Source organism: Excalfactoria chinensis, chromosome 11 (genome assembly GCF_039878825.1).
Source record: "Excalfactoria chinensis isolate bCotChi1 chromosome 11, bCotChi1.hap2, whole genome shotgun sequence".
NCBI classification, from domain to species: domain Eukaryota; kingdom Metazoa; phylum Chordata; class Aves; order Galliformes; family Phasianidae; genus Excalfactoria; species Excalfactoria chinensis.
The window spans coordinates 2,028,655-2,046,541 of NC_092835.1; the positions used below are offsets into that span (position 1 = coordinate 2,028,655).

Consider the following 17,887-nt stretch of genomic DNA (forward strand, 5'->3'; position numbering starts at 1 on the left):
GTACTTTTAGGCTGAAATACGCTCCTCCCTCTGAAAGCCTTGACTCCACAGACTGATCTTTTACCTGGCAAGAAAAATACTGTAAGCCATGGAGATAGAAGGAGACTGAACTACAAAACTGAGACATCCAGTTGCTGTTAAGCTTAATGTATTTTTTAATCCAAAGGTGCTTTACTTTATTAGACTAGGTAGGAAATCTAGCTTAGGGGTGCATCGAACCCATTTTTGATTGCCAAATTCAAGCTCGGATCTTGCTGTTGGAACTTCTGACCCTGTGTCATAGGACGATGCGTACTGGATGGATGGATGGAGCTGGCCAGCTGTGTTTTCTGTTGCAAGTACAACACCCTACGTACTTAGTTCTATTGCCATCCGTGGACTTTTGAAGGTAAAGGTGTGACTCCGGGGCAGCTACGTGGTGAGGTGGAAGCTGGAGGCGGAGGTGGGAGCAGCCATTCTCCAGAAGGACTTTGGCACCCCTGGGCTAGGTAAAACGTCTACTTTTTTTTATCAAAAGTGATCAGGCACTAATCTCTGGGATTTTTAAGGATTGCACTACAGAAGAATGTAAAACTCTTTGAGCTTTCTGCACTTCTAGCAGACGGTGTCACTCTGAGAGCAGTGCAAGAGGCAAAGAAGTTCCGACCTTTAGCAGTTGGCACCAGCAGGCTACGTGACTTAACGACACAAGAACAATCTTCAGTCAGTCTCTCCTTTCCCTTCCAAAAGAACACACAGAGCAGTTTCGGTTCCTTTTGGAAACAAACTTGTGCTTCATTGTCTTACCTGTTAGCGCTGGGTTCCCAGCGACGGAATACTCTTAGTTTCCAAGGGTCCAAATCCCAGAGACTCCAGAGTCATAAAGGCTTTGAGGATACGTTCCTGTAGTACACAAAACAACCTTTACGTCCTGTTACTGTACATAGGTCTCTGTCACAGAAACCTTATTACTCTGCTTTTGTAAATGAATTTTAAACCATCCTAAAGAAGAACTCTGGCTGCAGAGTTTGTAAGCTTTTGCTTTTCTTTATAGTAAAAAGAAACAAAAACCCAACCAACCAACCCAACCCAACCCTCCGACTCCTACCCCATGGCTTTTGCTACGGGATTCAGAAGCGGTAGAAGTCAAAACATGTAAGAGGTAGTAAACTTCATTATTCTCAAGACTTGGAAGGATTTACTGTCAGCCTCCGTCGTTGCAATAGATTGTAGATGACTAGCTTTGGTGTTAACTACTTAGCATACATAAGTTGTGGGTGATAAGTCTAAATTAGGGCTTGAGAGGAAGCCGAACAAATCCTGAACTGCTCATTTGAAACAGTTTGGTCCCGTCTCACTGAAGGGAGGCACAAACCTCATGGCTCACCCCAGCAATTCGGCACCATTTGGTGGGTGATGCGTCCCGCAGGGAGACGTTGGCCCACTGTCATCTGGAAGGTCTTAAAGCCTTGTTTACACTTGGAGGTGTTTCTCACACCCCTTTCAACCCCACCGGGACGTGTTGGAGCAGCACAGCTGACTTTGGCCGGGCTCACGATCAACGTTTGGTTGCAAAAGAAAAGGTGATGTCTTCTTCCTATGCAATGACAACTAACAAGAGGGGTTGCTCACAGCCTGGCTCACGCTCCTGTTGGCTCTGCCCGCGTTCCGAGCTCACCTGCGTTCAATTAACGACCTTCAGACCTACAAAAACACTACAAGGGATGAAAACTGACAATGCAATTTACTTCGCCTTAATGAGCTTGAGACAATGGTAGGGAACAATCTGCCGCACCGCGTCACGCCGAAGGGAACGGTTTTTGCTGACCATGTTTACTATTCATAGCTTTGGGGGTCTCTCCAGTGGCCTGGAACATGTGCTGAAAGCCAAACCTTCACCTGTTTTTCACTATTTATAAAACAAAACAGTATTTGAAACCAGACTCATGTTTAAATGAACTGTCTCCGCACTCATGCAAGTGTTAAACAGCCCCTCAAAATAGCAAAAATCAACAGGAAAAGAAGATCTGTTTTCTGTACCGGTTGTGTTTTGTTTTAACGCTCGAGGCTGGGACTGTTGTCTTGTCTGATCTCATCGCCATAATGGAAGCACTGTAGGACTGAACTCCTGTCCAGCAAACTGTTTCATTCCTACCTTCAGAGCTTTCGTTGGGGTTGTTGCCTTTGTGTGAAGTGAAGGCAGATGTTTCCTGCAGTGGCTTCCGTGTACTTGTAGGTAACGTTTTAAAATGGTGAAGTCTGATCTTAGAGTAAGTTCAAAGTCTCGAGTACCTTAAAGCAACGTGAGCGTGATAGAGAAGTGTCTGATGGATCGACATCAGTGATAGAGCCTTCCTTACACCAGAGACAGCTGTGGCTTCAGATCTGCTCGCCAGCACTGTCCGCTTTGGACCAAGAACAGCCAAAGCTGGTAAGTGTGAGCAGAGCACTCGAGTTCCATAAAATAACCCTTGGTCTGTATTTTTTTCCCAAGGCCCAAACCCATCTCCCCACCCCCTGAGAAGTAAGGCAGCTCATTTTAGAATAGTCGTTCCAGCTTCAATGGCTGTGAAAGAACCAGTTCTTCAAACCTATTTTTGTACATTGAGAGATTTCCAAGGACTCTTGTTTATTCCTATCTTTGTCCTGAAAGTATAACGAGAATTAGTTCTCAACATGGATTTCACTGTGGGATAGAAATGAGGTGGATGTGTGAGGTGGAGGGGAGCCCCGAGCCGTGCCCTGCGGGCTGCAGGGAGGCTGGATGTGTGGTGAGCAATGAGTTTCCAGGAGCGTTTTCCTTTGGATGGGGGATACCAGAAGCAGGGTGGGATTTGCAGCCAGCTCCTCACACTGCGGGCTCTGAGGTAAGCATGAACAGATGGCCCTGCTTGGTGCTGAGCAGGAGTGCCAGCAAGGAAGGCTCATTTTAGCAAGCGAGGTGAATTGATCACAGGTTTCCTTCATCTTTTTCCTTCAAACCATCACGCTTTACTCTGCTTAAAGCCTTTTTAGTAGCGTGCACACCGTGGTCCTTAAATCTTAGCACATCAAGCAACAGACTTCCAGTAATGATGGTCTAACACTAGGCTCTCACCATTACCCCACCTTGGGTTTCACGCTGCTTCTGGCAGGCAGGCTTTGAGGGGAAGGGACCCAGAGCTGCCTGGTGGTGTATTTGGCATAGCAGAGGAGAGCCCTCACCCGAAAGCCCTGCGTTGGGGTTAGCTGTCTGTCCGTGGTGTCATCACATCCAGGAGGGTTTGTCGCAGGTCACGGATGCGCAGAGGTGTGAATTTGGAGCAGTGTGGAAGGGCCTGTGTGCAGGCAAAGCTGGACTGAAAGCCACGTCACAGCGCCAGCAAAAGAGTCTGGGATCCCCGAGCACCCCCAGCGCCCTCCATCTGTTGTCAGAAGCCCTTGGAAAGTCCTGGATGCCCTCAAACAAAAGAGGAACGCGTTGGTACCGCTGCAGAAAGCGAATCCTGCGTGTTTTCAAGTGCAGATTAACAGCTTCTCTTGGACGTAACTTCCCATGAGGAACGAAGGAAACTCCTGCTCCCATTTGAGCCATTTCTTTTACTTCGGTCAATTCTAGTATTACAAATTGTGCATGTAACTTTATAAATATTTTAAATAGTTTTGTAAATATTTAATATTCAGCTAATTTGATTTTGAACTGTAAATGTCAAGTATTCTGGTATTGGGATTTTTATGTTTTATTATACTTTGTTAAAAAGTTAAAAAAACAAAAAAACAAAAAAAAAAATACAAAAAAAAAATTGTACATTTTTAGAATGTTTTTATCTGAGTAAAATTTAATGTATGGAAAATAAAGAGTTAAACAGAAAATCCCCTCCAACCCTTTTGCTCTTTAAAGGATTTCCCCTCTCTTGGGGTGGCTTCCATGCTCTCCTTGTTGTGAATCACAGCGGTCCCAGCATCGGCCCTTCCCTGCAGGCAGCCATAGGAGGAATAACCACCAATAACCACAGGAGCCGTCGTTCAGTTGGGATGTAATCCACCCCTACCAGCACTGTATTCGTTTTATAAAAGCAACGTTTGTACAGGAATAGATCGGTCGATCACGTTGTAATTACAAGTCAGCTTTTTGTTTGTCAGTTAAAACGATCCCTTCCACCAACGGGAACTCAAAACAGAGAACAAAGCCGCATCGAAAAGTTGACGCTGGAGTAAAAACACAACGGACGTTGAACAAACAGATCATGAAGTTTAAGCACTGTGAACGAGATGCATGCAAAGAGGTGCCGCTGGGTACAAACTGTACACCTTATTGAGCTAAGAGTGCCGAGACGCAGTAGTATTGCTTCTTCTCCCTCCCACCCCCCCCACTGTAGTAAGTTAGCTTCCAGTAACAGATGGAGTTAGTTCACAGACACGTAATATACAAGAGGAATCTCATCCTGCTACGCTTCACTTGACAACGAGTCTAGAGGAAAAACATGGGGCTAAGCAGCCTTCCCCTGCACAGGCTGCTCCCTGCTCGGGCCAGCAGTCACAGCAAGGCTCCGGGTCCATGCAGGAGGCTTCGGTGATGGGAAAGCTCTTTGTTCATCACATCCCAACAGCAGCTCCTGGACGTGAGGGGCTGATAGAAAATGCTTCTGCCTGACCCCGCCAGTGGTAACATGCAAAACAAGTGACACAACGGGGTCGTAATGCCAGCAGCGTTACACACACTGACTCGCTTCCTACCAGCCAGCCCTGCTGGCAGCAGCGCCCTTCGCCTCCTCCTAGGCCAGGGCTGCAGCTCGGAGGGAGGATCTGTTTGGAAGCAAGCCCCTGTGAACAACAGTGTTTCACTGAACACGCAGGCATTGGAAATTCACGACAGACTGGAGTTTATTTCACTGTTACCTGTCCAGGCGTTTACACTTAACGCTCCCTAAAACTATCATAAAGCTGCGGTGTTTGGTATGAGTTATTTCAGTCAATGGCACCGTCCCTACGGCAGCGGTGCCAAAAGGAGACGAAGAGCTGCACTCCCCCAGCTCACCCCAAGCGCTCACCTTAAGGGCTGCAGCACCGACACAGATCTCATGGAGCTGCAGAAGGCAAAGATCTGCTTTGGAACGTGAAAACACATTTGCTCTCAATTAGAAGCCTCCCCCCCCCATTAACAAAAAGAAAGAAAAGCTTTAAGGAATCACAGGGGGATTCTCCAGAAAACTGTTACATGAAACACTTTAGCTCCTCACTGGTGCCTGCTTGCTCCTTAAAGTCAATCGAGTGTCCCTTTATTTGCAATCATCACATGCACAATTGGGTTCCGTTCGTCAAGTCCAGACATGTAAACGTGCCTGTGTGGAATATTACAGCAGGTTTCAAAGCTGGAGGCGCTCGTCTGTACTGTTTTAATAGTCACAAACAAGGCAAGGTAAGATAAGACACCTGCTAAAGCAAGACTATGCTAAGGTACTGAGAGCGTAGGTGACATCCGTTTCTTTCCCTGGGGTGCGTGTGGGGAAGAGTGGGGGTGATGGCCAAGGGTAAACCGGAATCCTAGGCTAGAAGCCACCTGCGTGTCCTAGACGGAAGATTGCACTCCAAACGTCTCCTGAGAGGCATAGACCATGTACAGGAACCCGTCCTCGTCCTTCTCGCTCTCGTACACCTCGGAGATGGGCGTGGAGACGCTCACCATGCTGTGCCCGTTCACCAGCAGGAAGAAGGCCTGGTTGGAGTTCAGCTGCAGGCGTCGCCTGTTAGAAGTCAGGAAGCAGGGAAGAAGGTTCACAGGGATGACAGTGCAAACAAAGGCTTTAGGATGGGGGGGGGGTGAAACAAAGTCCTCCACCAATGACAGCAGTGGGATGTCTCCACCCAAAGCAGCCCTGCCTTACAGAAGGCATTTGGTTCTCACCCTAGAGCTGTGTGAAATGTGTCATCTGCCAAGCGCTCTCAGACGCATCCGCTGGCAGAAACCCTTATCTCACAGGAACAGCACAGGCTGCACTCACAAAGAGCGTTAAACTGAACAGGAAGAGGTGTTCCCTGGGCAGCAGATCGTCCCGTACAACCTGCAAACACTCAAGACCCACGGAACCTTTGCCTTGTTGCTTGAGCCCCACAACACCCCACTGGAAGAAGGACTGGCACAGCTTCCACCCAAAGGCTCCGTTCCTTTTAAACTCACTTTGCCATCAGTGCTGCCACAGCCCGTGTTGAACCTTTCCCCTTCATCTTTCCTCCCACGAGGAGCACCACAGAAAAGACAGAGAGCAACAGAATTTCCAGCCTGCGTGGCACAACAAACATCTGCCCTGCAACGGCACCAGGAACTCAGATAGGAGGAGGTGTAAGCGAGGGGAAAAGAACAGCAGATCGGAAAGGCTTCCCCACCACTTCTGCTCACTGCTGAGTGGAGGCAGCTTGTACTGGAAACGAGCATTTCCCCAGTCTCAGCCTGGGAAGGGCCGTCCCACAATGTGCACTAACAGCTCCACAGAGAGCCAGCAGAGAAGGCAGCAGCTCTCTGAGGCTGGGCAAGGGCAGCCTGCACGGCACACTGGTTCTGCTGTGTACAAGAGGAGCTGGCTGAGGACCAAGTCCGGCCAGTACTAAGTCATCTATTAACAAAGCCAAACAAAAGAGGGGGGGAAAATCTTGCTGTTAGACTTCTTGCCCGAGGCCAGCATCACAGATTCCAGATCAATTGGGGAATCAGGTTCTTATTTCCAAAACCCTATAGCACTTCCACAGTCATGCCAGAGCTAGGACTTGCTCAAGGCTTTTAGCAAAGCCTCCAGGGCACGGGGTTGTTTGGACACGTGGGACAACACGCAGCTTTTACAGCTTATGTCCTCCAAGAACCAGCTCTGTGCTGCACCTTGACTGCAGCAGAATTGCTGGGTCACAGCCTGAACCCATGGCTGAGCACCAGGTGTGGTGAACCCAGGGAGCTCAGCTGCAAGCCATGAAACTGAGTGATCAAAAGGGGATCTGCCCCTCCTCGCTCTCATTTAAGGGTTAGCAGCCAAAGAAGTAACACTTCCCTGTGTGGATACTGCGTTCCTCTTGAGCCATCTTTGGTCACTGGAAGAGGTGAGTCAATTTTACTTCTTTTTTTACCTGCTATTCTCTGTACTGCTTGTATCCCATTAGAGGGCACTGTCATGGCCTTTTGTTGCCATACAGTGACCAATGACAAACAAACTCTGGTTTGCTGCTGGCTTCCAAGTTTACTGCTTGAGAGCTTTTACTAATCAAATATTCCTGCTTGACTTTATGCCAAGAGCTCTGCACTTTGAGCAGGAGCTCTGACCGCAGTTTAAAGCCATATAATTCCCATTCCATGGTTATTTCCCCTCGGCCTTTTCTAATAAGCAAAGCTCAAGCAGCAGCAAGGAGCAACACTCAAACCACAGCCTGTGCAGATAGCTGTGTCAAGACAGCACTTGTCTGGATGTGTGTTCTTCAGGCCTCAGTGCTGTCAGTGAGGGTAGCCTCATTTCATGATCAAAGGATGCCAGCATCAACCCCATACAGCAGCTTGGAGCTCTGGTTAGGAGCACCGGCTCCCTCTCCAGCAATGGGAGGAGGCAGGCACTCCAGAGAGGGTCTCCCAGGCAGAACACTGAGAAGGCATCCCAAAATAGCCAGGTATGAAGCACTGGGGCCCTGGGCCAGAAGCACCCATGTCAGACAGGGATTCACAGCCTGACTCCCTCCTCTGTGTCTGGGAAATGGTTATTGCTCTCAAAAGCACACTGAGAGCTCAACCCTTTTCTAAGGTCTTTCCCAGCAGAGCCAAAGGAAGCTTGCCTTCCTGGTGATGATAGAAGCACCTGTTAGATGCCTTTTCCATTTAAAGGTTCCTAAAACTATAAACAGGCTATGCTGTTGATGTAGTGTACAGTGTCAAGTCACAGCATACTACCTGATGATTTTGATTAGCTCGCTCATGTTGACGTGATCTGGCACCAGGAACTTGGTCTTATCCAAAACTGGGAGCTGCTTCTCCCCCTTGTACCTTTCGATGATCACCTAAGGAGAAACAAAAGAAAGCAGCAGAGGATGTGAAAGGCAGACAAACAGTTCCTAGAGCCCTCAGCCCCCTCCATTTTAAACACAGCAAAGTAGGAGGGTTCACCCTATGCTCCACTTCATTTGTAAATGGAAGTCTGGTTTGTAAATGTCACATCTGTGTTATAATCATTGTCACCTGCTTCTTCTGTTTGTAAGAGGAACAAACAGGTTTAACAGCACACACTTGCAACTTCAGTGCTGTTTTAGAATGGCTCACTCGCTGGGATCCTTTAGCTCTGAACTACCCAGCAACAAGGAAAGCAGGAAGGAGGTACAGCAGGCTCTAACACATTGCATTGGCTGCTGTGGAGGTCTGCAGCCTCACACAGCTCTCACCAGCTTCTCCTGACTAACGGGCTGTCTCTTTCTAAGCACTACAGCTCTGGATTAGCGTGTCAGTCTGTTCTCCTGCCGTGGATTCTCTCATGCATGAGAAAAAGTGTCTTTTGAAGGATCTAAAGCCTCGACGCAGAGAATTCCCTCCTCCTTAATCTCAAGGCAGCGTGCCCAGGAACCAGCAATTCCGTCAAGGTTGTTGTGGAGCAACTACTCAACTCGTGAGGAAACTGTAAGGTTTGCCAATTTAAGCAGCACCCTGCCCAGCAACTGCATGGAGTTCCTGCTTTTAAGGAATGATCTCAGAGTTCGTGTACCCGTTTCCACAGCCAGGCAGGCTCTGTTGTTTTTAACCATCAACGGTAGCTATGTGACACCATTCACTTGGAAGGGACTTGGATCGTGTCCATGGCTGTGTTGATATTCAGAAGCTGTACAGGTGAAGGGGTATTAAGCCAACTTAATGACATCAGAGAGAAACTTCCTCACATCAGTTAAAAGACATGCTGGGTAATTCAGGAGGGGGGGAGGATACATTGTTTTTAATGAGGCGGACTGTAAGCATTGGATAATATTGCCAACAGCAAAATGGAGGATGATAACAGTACGGGAGTGCTGCACCATCAGCATGACATCGCCATCTCAACTCATCCAGAGCTGCTAATGATGATAATGAGGCAATGACTCAAGCTAGAACGTGGTCTGGCAAGCAGAGCAAGCCCCCAGGGATGCCATGCACGCCTGTGCTGTCATTGCCAGTCTGTATCACTGCATCTTTACCGAGTTGCTCAGGTACCCCTCTGAATTTTCCCCAGTAATATCTCCACGGCTGATTGAAATGAGAGCTTTGCTGTAAATCAGTGGTTTTCAATCTGTGGTCACAGAGCTTGGGGACTAGTGCTAAGTGATCTGTGAAAGGTGGATGAAAAAGCAATCTTCTGTGAGGGGAAAGATTTGTTAGGAAAGGGCCTGCTGGGAAAAGTGCAGATTCCAGCTAAGTCCAAAAACTGCAGCTATAAAGCCTGACTTGTTCCCACGCCAAGCAGCATGCTAAAACAGCAGCAGTGGCTTCAAGAAGTAGCTGAATGCTAAAGTGAAGCTGGAAACTTTTCAGTTCATTTCGCATGGAGGCAGTGACTGTTTCTGCTAAAAAGCTTGCACAACTGCTGCTTGCAGGCAGTTTGTTCCCTCTGAGAGCAGATTCTTCTGCAGCCATCAGCACTCATTGCCGAGAACCAAAGTTATGGCACCTGATTAACTTCTCACCACTGTGAAACTTCCCAGTTCCACTCATCTATGTCTATGAATGCCTGATGGGAGGAGGCAGAGGATGGAGCCAGCTCTTTAGAGTGGTTTCCAGTGCCAGGACAAGAGGCAGTGGGCACAAACCAGAACATAGGAGGTTCCTTCTGGCCACCTGGAAGTATGTGCTGTGCAGGTGACTGAGCCTCAGGCACACATTGCCCAGAGAGATAACATTCCCTATGGAGAATCTTCCCTATCTTCCAAGGCTACCTGGATGTGGTGCTGCTCTGCATGTCCCTGCTGGAGCAGGACTTGGCCTTGATGGCCTCCAGAGGTCCTATCCAACCTCTGGGATTCTGCACTCCCCACCTTTTGTGAAGAATGCTTTATTTGCATTGGGGGATTTGACAACAAGTAACATTCCTGGAGATTTCAGAGCCCTTTCTCTGCATACAAGGGTGTTTTCTGTCTTTCTCAGCACAGATCTGTGATGAAAGCCACATCTGCCTCTGAATTCCTGTGCTTTCTTCTTGATCAGCCCCTGCAGATTCTCCTTTCAGGGAAGAAAAATACATCCACTTGTGAGAGCAGAAGAGCTGAACGCTCTGGGGACTCAGAGCTCAGCCTGGGTGTGGCTTTGAAGCTGCAACAGGCAGCACAGGAAGCTCTGCTTCCCCTGCCCTCAGCCAGCACCTTGCTGGGGCAGCTGCCTGCTGGGAACAAGCCTGAGGAAAGCTTCTGCAATCCAGGCTTAGTGACCCTGAACAACCAAAGTGTCATTTGGACACGTGAGGACAGCTCTCCTACAGGCTTTTAACAACAAACATGAGAGCAGGAAATAGGGTTGATAGGAATAAGACTCACCGGTATTTTAGTTGGATGCTGATCTCGGATCAGTCGTACATCTTCAACTCTTTGCTCTGTAAGAGATTCAAAGAACTGCCGTTCAAACATCTGCCTGCAACGCTGTTTTAACTTCGTTTCCCCTGCGCTGAAGGGAAGGACCTTCAGGTTGGTGAAAGCCACAAAAGGCAATTCATGCAGAGCCGTTTTTAAATGGGACTGCACCATGAAAAGCAAAAAGCCTCCTCTGACAGGTGGTACTTGGTTGGCTCTTCAACCCTCCAGATGACAATTGCTGCACACACACTGCACGGAATGTGAAGGGAGACGGACCCTACGGCCATCCCATAAATGCACAGCACCAAGTGACACCACCCAAGCTGGAGAGCAAGACTAAAACACCCTGAGTTATTTCTACCAGATCCCCGAAGAGGAAGCTGTCAACAATTAAAATGTGAGACCTAAGCCCAGCTGAGGCCCGGCAGCATCAGCTTACACTGTACATTCTTGTATTACCCGCTTAAGAGTTTTCTATTTTGATTCTGCTGTTGTTGCAGGAGCAGTTGGGAGGTTCTGGTACCTAGATATTTCACTGCTGTCCGTGCCAGTTTTTAGGATAAAGTTCACCTCTCCTCAGACATAAATATTAATAGTACAGTTATCGTGAGCCAGGCTAAAGTGCAACCCGGAGCCAAAGTAAACAGCCGCAGTTGCTTTTAGAGGTGCTTGCATCTGCTCCCAGCCTACCTACTCGCAGATTCAGTGGACTCAATTTTAACCTCTATGGTTCTATTTGGTGTGCTGGGGCTTTCCGGGCCGTCCTCATCTCGTAAACACTTCTAAGGGTGAAGACTGAGCGTTGCATCACAACCTGACCACAGCTTCAGCAAGCACCGAGCTGGGGAGAGATGCTGCTTGGGGCAGAAGAGCTTGGATCAGCACTGTCAGCTCTAGCTGGCATGCTATAATGCACAGCACGCATTACCTGTCCGTCACTGAGCACCATCACTCAGCTCTCCATTAACCCACATTAAGCCCACGTGCATCAAACACTTCTGTGTGCCTTTTATGAACCCGACGAGGAAATGCAACTCGAGTGAATCACGGTTTTAAGCTGGATGTGAATCAAGCAGAGAACTAAGGCGGCTAATATGCAAAGCCTTCGGCAGGCTGCTTGGCCGGGAACCTGGGAGGCCTAAGCCACGCTCTCTACAGAGCAGCATTAATACTTCAAGGGCAGCGATAGTACCTAATTAAAACACCCCTTTAAGATTTAAATAACCAGCAACACAAGATACGTGGGGAACAAATGCGAGCAGCCCAGCAGGCACAGGGAAGTTTGCTTCATTCCTCAAGCGGAGCAGGTTGGATGGTGGCAATGAATGGTGGCGATGCCATCCAGCACAGCCCCCTGAAGGCTGGGAAACGCAATTCATAGGCAGCGCCGTGTGTGTTGTGCTCGGAGCCGGACGCAGCTCAGCACCGCTCTCTGACGACACCCAGTCGCAGTGGCAACTGCTTGGCTGCCATCCTAACTGAACTTAATACCTGCGGGCCCGGGCTGCTGACAGGCAAAGGGGCAACAGCGGGTTTGTCAGAGCCCTGAGAGAAGGGGCTGAGGTCGAGAGGCCGACATTCCATCAGCTCGGTGGCACGGAGCAGCTGGGACGCTCTCGGTGTCTGCCCGGCAGACAAGGCCGCCCTTCGCCAAAGGCCCATCGGGGCCGGCAGGGCCGCGTCTCCCCCCTCAGCCGCCGGCGATGGGGGCGGCCTCAGCGCCCGTGAAGGCCCGACATCCTTCCATCCCCCCCCGCCACAGCGCCGAGGCCCGACAGCCGCTGCGTTCCCCCCTTCCACACACACAGCCCCGAAGCTCACCGAAGGTGCGGCGCTGCTTGAAGCTCTTCTCCGACGGCATGGCGGTGGCGGCGGCTCGGCCTCAGGCCCGGCGGTCGCTGTGCGCGGCGCTGCGCCCAACCCCGAGTGGCGGCGCCCGCCCCCCGCAGCCACCCCCAGCGGCGGCGCCATCAGCTGACTCCCGCGTCACGGCCGGGGCGGGCCGGCGCCATCTTGAGCGTGGCACACACCGAGGCCGTCTGTGGTGTTCCGCCATGACACGGAGCTGCGGCTGCTCCACAGGGACACGATTCCCAGCTGATTTCTTTCTGGATCACCGCTGTTGTTGCCCTGCAGCGCCCCGCCATGTTCCTTCCTCAGGGACACCCCGCCATGTTCCTTCCTCAGGGACACCCCGCCATGTCCCCTGTGGGCAGCACAGCCACCACAGAGACAGTCCGGCTCTCAGAGCTGGGGGATTTTCCTGCTCCCACCAGTACAAAATAACCCATTGCAAAGCATTGAGAGCATTCAGAGCTTTGCTCTCATCCTCGCTGCCTTTTCTGTCACCCCGACAGCACCTCAGTTGCCGCTGGGCTCTGTGCACAGTCATAGGCCTGCGTTGGTTCTTTTCCCCTTCTCCCACATATGTTGGAGGCTCTGCGTTGTGAAATACGGGAGCGATTTTGTAGCAATAGGACTGTGTGGTCTCACTGCACAACCCAGCTTGTGCTGCAGCCAGCAATGTCCTTATCAAAACGAGCTTACATGGAGGAGAACTGGTTTCCCACCAGCTTAGAGCTGGTCAGGCTTTCTACCTTTGTCAAGGTGTGCCAATACACTGAAGTTACAGTAACCCCGTGCTCTCAGTCTGGAATGAGGGTTCATTACCTAATGTTGTGATTCAGGGTCAGACGTTTCCGGTGTCCAGCTAATTATAGGATGGGATCGTTAAGGATGTGAGTAATTAAGGGGGGGGGAAAAAAACAGCCCTGAGGTGTGTGAGTGCTCACATTGGTGTCCAGAGACAGCAGGTGATGGGTGATGATCAGAAATCCCATGCAGCTGAAGCCAACCATCCCAAGCTTCTCTTCCAACTTGATTTCATTCTTTCTTATTTAAATGAATGCCTGTTAAAAAAAGCCATTCACTTGCTGAGGACATCCCACCATGCTCTGAGCCCTCCCATTTCCCTGGATGCTGCTCTCTATGACTGCAGGCAGGCAGACAAGCACTAATGAAACCCCTCGTTTTTGCTGTATGCCCAGGTGAGTTTAAACAATAGCGAGCACTCCACAGTCAGGCGATTTTCCTCCCTGCTACCAACTGTTAGTAGGGCTGCGGCTCAGTCTGAAAGCATCCATATGGTGCTTAGGGAGAGCCACAATCAGAGCGCCTGCTGACAGGCTGGGCTATCACATGTTCAGCTCATGAATAATCTGCAGAGAGGGTGAGAAGGAAAACTTAGATCCGCGCTGTGACTCGCTTGACCTTTCCCTCTTCATCTCAGCCTTAGCCTGTGTCTGCATTTCAACAGCACAGACAGTTGGTGAAGTCTGGATTTGAGCAAGGTGTTAGGCGCAGTTGGGATGACAGCATGGACGAAGCCTTTGGGGCCGGTGCTGCCGTAGCACAGTTTTACCATGGGAAAATGTTGTTTTTTGAGCTGCAGTTGCCTCCGATTTGGTGACTGCATTGGAACAGAGCCCTTGGAGAAATGGAGCCCGCCGAGCGTTTTTCTGATAGCCTTAGAACATTTTACAAAGCACTTAAGTCTGAAGAGGAGGAGATGTAGCTGAAAGCAGACGATATTTAGCCTTCAAACATGCCAAAGGTTGCTGCAAAGCAGAAGGGAATTAGCTGTACTCTGCATGCAGTGAGTCTCGGATGGGAAATAATGAGCTTATGTCTTGGAAAAGGCGATACAAGTGGTACGTGGGGCTAGGGGTAAGAATAGTGGAGCATCAGAGTGAACTGCCTAGGAAAGCAATGGGATAGTCAGCATCAGATGTTAAAAAGCAGTTAGTGAAATGTGTCTATGGAAGAGCTTAGGGAGAATTGATCTCATCTTGGGGAGAAGGGGGGAAGTAAATGATCTCTTACAGTACCTCTTTCATGTAGAAAGAGATGTGACTTGCCTGCTTACAAAGCAGATCAGAACATGAGGTGGGATGAATTCTTGCTCTGATCCTCCTATCTGTGCCCTATCCAGCAGGCTACACGAGTTTCTCACTCTGAATTAAAGATGTCAGTGTTTCCCAACTGTTATCTCTTCCAGCAGGCTGTTGTATTTGCTTATTTGTTTGTTTGGGTTTTCTTCTTCTTTCTTCTTCTTTTTTTTTCCCTGTTGCTAAAAAGCCTCTATGAGTTGTGAATCACTCTCTGAACCCCAGCTGATATTTCCAGTGCTTCCCTGGGGAAAAACCTCCCGCATCCCTTTTGCCCCAGAGAAAATGGAGCTTCCATTTTAGCTGCTTCACAACGAAGTGAGGTTTTTCTCTGAGGTTTAAAAGCAGCTGTGCCTATTCCTTGGTGGGAGCACTGACGCTGTTTCTCTCTTCTGTCTGGCCGCGTATTTCACAAGGCTTCTGGAATACAGCCCTTCTGAGATTATTAACCAGATGCTTTTCTTTTTGAAGCTAAATCCAAATGAATATACAGCCGTATGGATTGCCATTACAAAAACATCTTCTTGGAATACTCAGCTAAAAACTCATTGCGTTTCCCCTATGAGAATTGCCCGAGCCATCACTGCTATATGCCATAACCCTGACATCAGTTGCTGCTGCTGCTGCTGCTCCAGCAAATATTTCTTGGCTTCAGGATCAACTGTTCAATGGGAGCCATCGGTTTTACATTAAATCGGTTGGTGGAAGCAACAATAACTTGTGTTTATGCGCTGCCTTTCACTCAAAGCTATCCATAACCTGATAAGCAGTAATGGCAGTGTGAGGGTAGGAAGAATAGCTGGGGAATGATAGAGCATGCAGCAAAACCTTCCATTGCTGTTTAGTACACCTAGGATTAAAGGACCTCCACACATTTTCAATTAACCGATTACTACATAGCCTGGGGCTTCAGTAAACATCCTCCTTATTCACATCATGGGAAACTGAAGCATGCAGGGCTTCAGCTGCCAACCATTGCACAACCATTGCTCAGCAGCCGAGCTAGCAATAGCATCTTGAACACCTGACTGCCCGTCCCATGACCCGTCCTTAAGATAATGCTTCTGAGAATGGAGCTGCCAGAGGTGTTGGGCGCAGTGATGTCGTTCAAGCTGGACCGTGGCCACAGCAGAGGGAACTCCTTGTAGAAGTGCCATCACGTTTTTGGTGTCCCCAGGCACTTGTGGCCACAGCTGGGTATTGGATCAAATAATACTTCATTAGGAGGACAGCTTGCTGAAGAAATAGCATGCCTTCTTTCATAAAGAGAGGGCACGGCTCTCAGCTCTAAAGCAGAAGGATGCAAAGCAGTCCCTGAGTCGCTGCCATCAGCATTTTCTGTACTGCTCTGGGTCTCCCCAGATGAGCCCTGTCTGTCCGTGCTCCAGCTTGTCCTGCAATATCTGATGAGATCAAAGCCCAGACAGGAAGGGAGAAGATGGGAAGAAACACCAAAGAAATCATGTCTGGGATGAAAACATGATGTGTGTGATATATATACATACATCACACAAAAAAAGGAAGCAAAATTCTTTGCTCTTTCCATGGTTATATTCCCTCTTCCAAGTGCCCTGCCTCCAAGGATGCTTATTGCAAAGCAGAAATCCCACAGCAGGCTTCTGCTAAAGAAACATGCTGCAAGTATGCTGTGTTGCAAACAGAATTTGTTCATCCTTCTCGGCCTGTCTCGCCACAGTTTTCTGTCCTCCTCGCCGAATGGAAAAGAAAGAGTTCCTCTCCCAGCTGATGGGGTTCTAATTGGCTGCCTATGCCGTCAGCTGGCACATCCTGCTCCGAGCCTGGGAAGGCACAAACACTTCAGGATTACAGAAAATGAGGACGCTGACTCTGGGACCAATCCAAAGCCCTTCAGAGCGAGAGCAAAGCCTCTAATTGACTTCAGAGAGAGAGCTGCATCAGCTCCTTAATTGCTGGAGAGAAATGGAACAATGAGTTTTCACTCTGGGTACATCCTGTTGGAGAGCCCAGTGGTGAGGTCTGCAAGCTGCCTGCCTGAAGCAGCAATGAAAAGCTTTAGGCTCTTCCTCTGGGGTTGTTTACAAAGAAGGGTGCTCAGACGTTTGGTTGTGCCAGCGGATGCGTGCTGATGATAACTCACTTTTGCTCTATCCCCCGTGGGAACAAATAAAGCTGGTAGATTCAGATAATGGATTCGGTGGCACAGAGGAGAAAGAAAGCAACAGAGAGAAAGACTGAAGTTTGAAGCTGTGTTTGGTTAGAACATCTCTCTGCCCTGAAGAGCCGTGTCAGAGAGCTTGAATAATGGGTCAAAAACCCATGTGATGCAGTACAGGTGGAAAACAGCCCCAAATGTGTTTCCAAACAGCATGATCTTGGAGGTGACTCATTGATTCTTGGTGCCGTTTGCTGCAGGCACCAAACTTGTCCATCACCAAAGGCACGCTTTGAAAGACGGCAGCCTCATTCTGCACATGAGCTGCACTGGAGGGAGCAATGCAGCAGGTTGGGCTGTGCTGTGCAATTGCTCATGCTGTGCTGTAGCGATTTGTTTGCACCTAGCCTTGCAGCCTGCACTTGTCATCACCCAATGGATGCACACGGATGCATGATTCTTGGAACTCGGGTTATTGTCCCAGTGACAAGGTTTGCCTGCTGGACTCCTTAGCAGAACCCTCAGGCTGCCCAAAGCAATCATACATCTCATCTCATCTATTCGGAGCGCCTCGTGTCCAATATTCCTCCTCCTTTTGTGCCGGCGGTCACACTGCAGGCAGACAGCCTCCCTGCAGCAATGCTCCTGGGCAGAGTTTGGAGTCTTTTGGCATCAATATCTGTTTTCCAGTCTCTGTTCAGTACCTGCAGTCAGGCTGTCATGGTGACAGCTGCTCTGAGCCTCCCGCAGAGGGTGAGGCCCAGCCATTAGGATTCAGGGCAGCGCTTCTGCCAAATGCTTCAGTGAATGCAGAGCTCATTTTACTGCCGAAATCCCAGCTGAGCAGAGACTCTTTGGAGCAGAGAGGCAAGCGAGGTGTGCTTTCATTTTTGTCATTATCTGGAAACAGCTTAATTTCCTCGCAGGTTGGAGCAGCCCTCGTTCCTACTCACGTGGGGCTGTCCAGGCACACTCAAGGGTTCGGGATACAGCAGACCAACATGACAAAGCGCGACCATTGGCACAATGTCCAGCTTCCCCCTGAGGGAACGGGGCGGTTCTTCGGAGCGAGATATCGGGAAGGAGCAGGACAAGAGACCTGCACAGAGCGCTGCTCCTCGAGGAGCCTCGTTAGCGCAGTAGGTAGCGCGTCAGTCTCATAATCTGAAGGTCGTGAGTTCGATCCTCACACGGGGCAAGTCGGGTTTCCTCCTTTTTATTTTTTTTTTCCCCTCTTGTGAGGGAAGTTAACCTTATATTAACATTTATCTTCCAGCCGTAGCAGAGCGGGATGCCG

At 49.4% G+C, this 17,887-nt stretch overlaps 2 protein-coding genes and 1 non-coding gene across 3 annotated transcripts in view; 2 read left to right on the forward strand and 1 right to left on the reverse strand.

The window, feature by feature from the left end:
- Positions 1-3,841, forward strand: part of ZCCHC14 (zinc finger CCHC-type containing 14) — a 41,830-nt gene extending 37,989 nt beyond the window's left edge. The window contains exon 13 of the mRNA XM_072346120.1: positions 1-3,841. Within this exon, the coding sequence (XP_072202221.1) occupies positions 1-56 (56 nt within the window). The 3' untranslated portion in view covers positions 57-3,841.
- Positions 3,842-3,978: 137 nt separating this feature from the next.
- On the reverse strand, positions 3,979-12,486 carry MAP1LC3B (microtubule associated protein 1 light chain 3 beta). The gene is made up of 4 exons (XM_072346122.1): positions 12,331-12,486; positions 10,474-10,529; positions 7,880-7,986; positions 3,979-5,702 (listed from the first exon to the last, which is right to left on the reverse strand). The coding sequence occupies exons 1-4, from the start codon at positions 12,368-12,370 to the stop codon at positions 5,528-5,530; spliced, it is 378 nt and encodes a 125-aa protein (XP_072202223.1). The 5' UTR covers positions 12,371-12,486; the 3' UTR covers positions 3,979-5,527.
- Positions 12,487-17,715: 5,229 nt separating this feature from the next.
- On the forward strand, positions 17,716-17,788 carry TRNAM-CAU (transfer RNA methionine (anticodon CAU)). Its single transcript has one exon. It is a non-coding gene; the product is annotated as a tRNA-Met (tRNA).
- Positions 17,789-17,887: the final 99 nt, after the last annotated feature.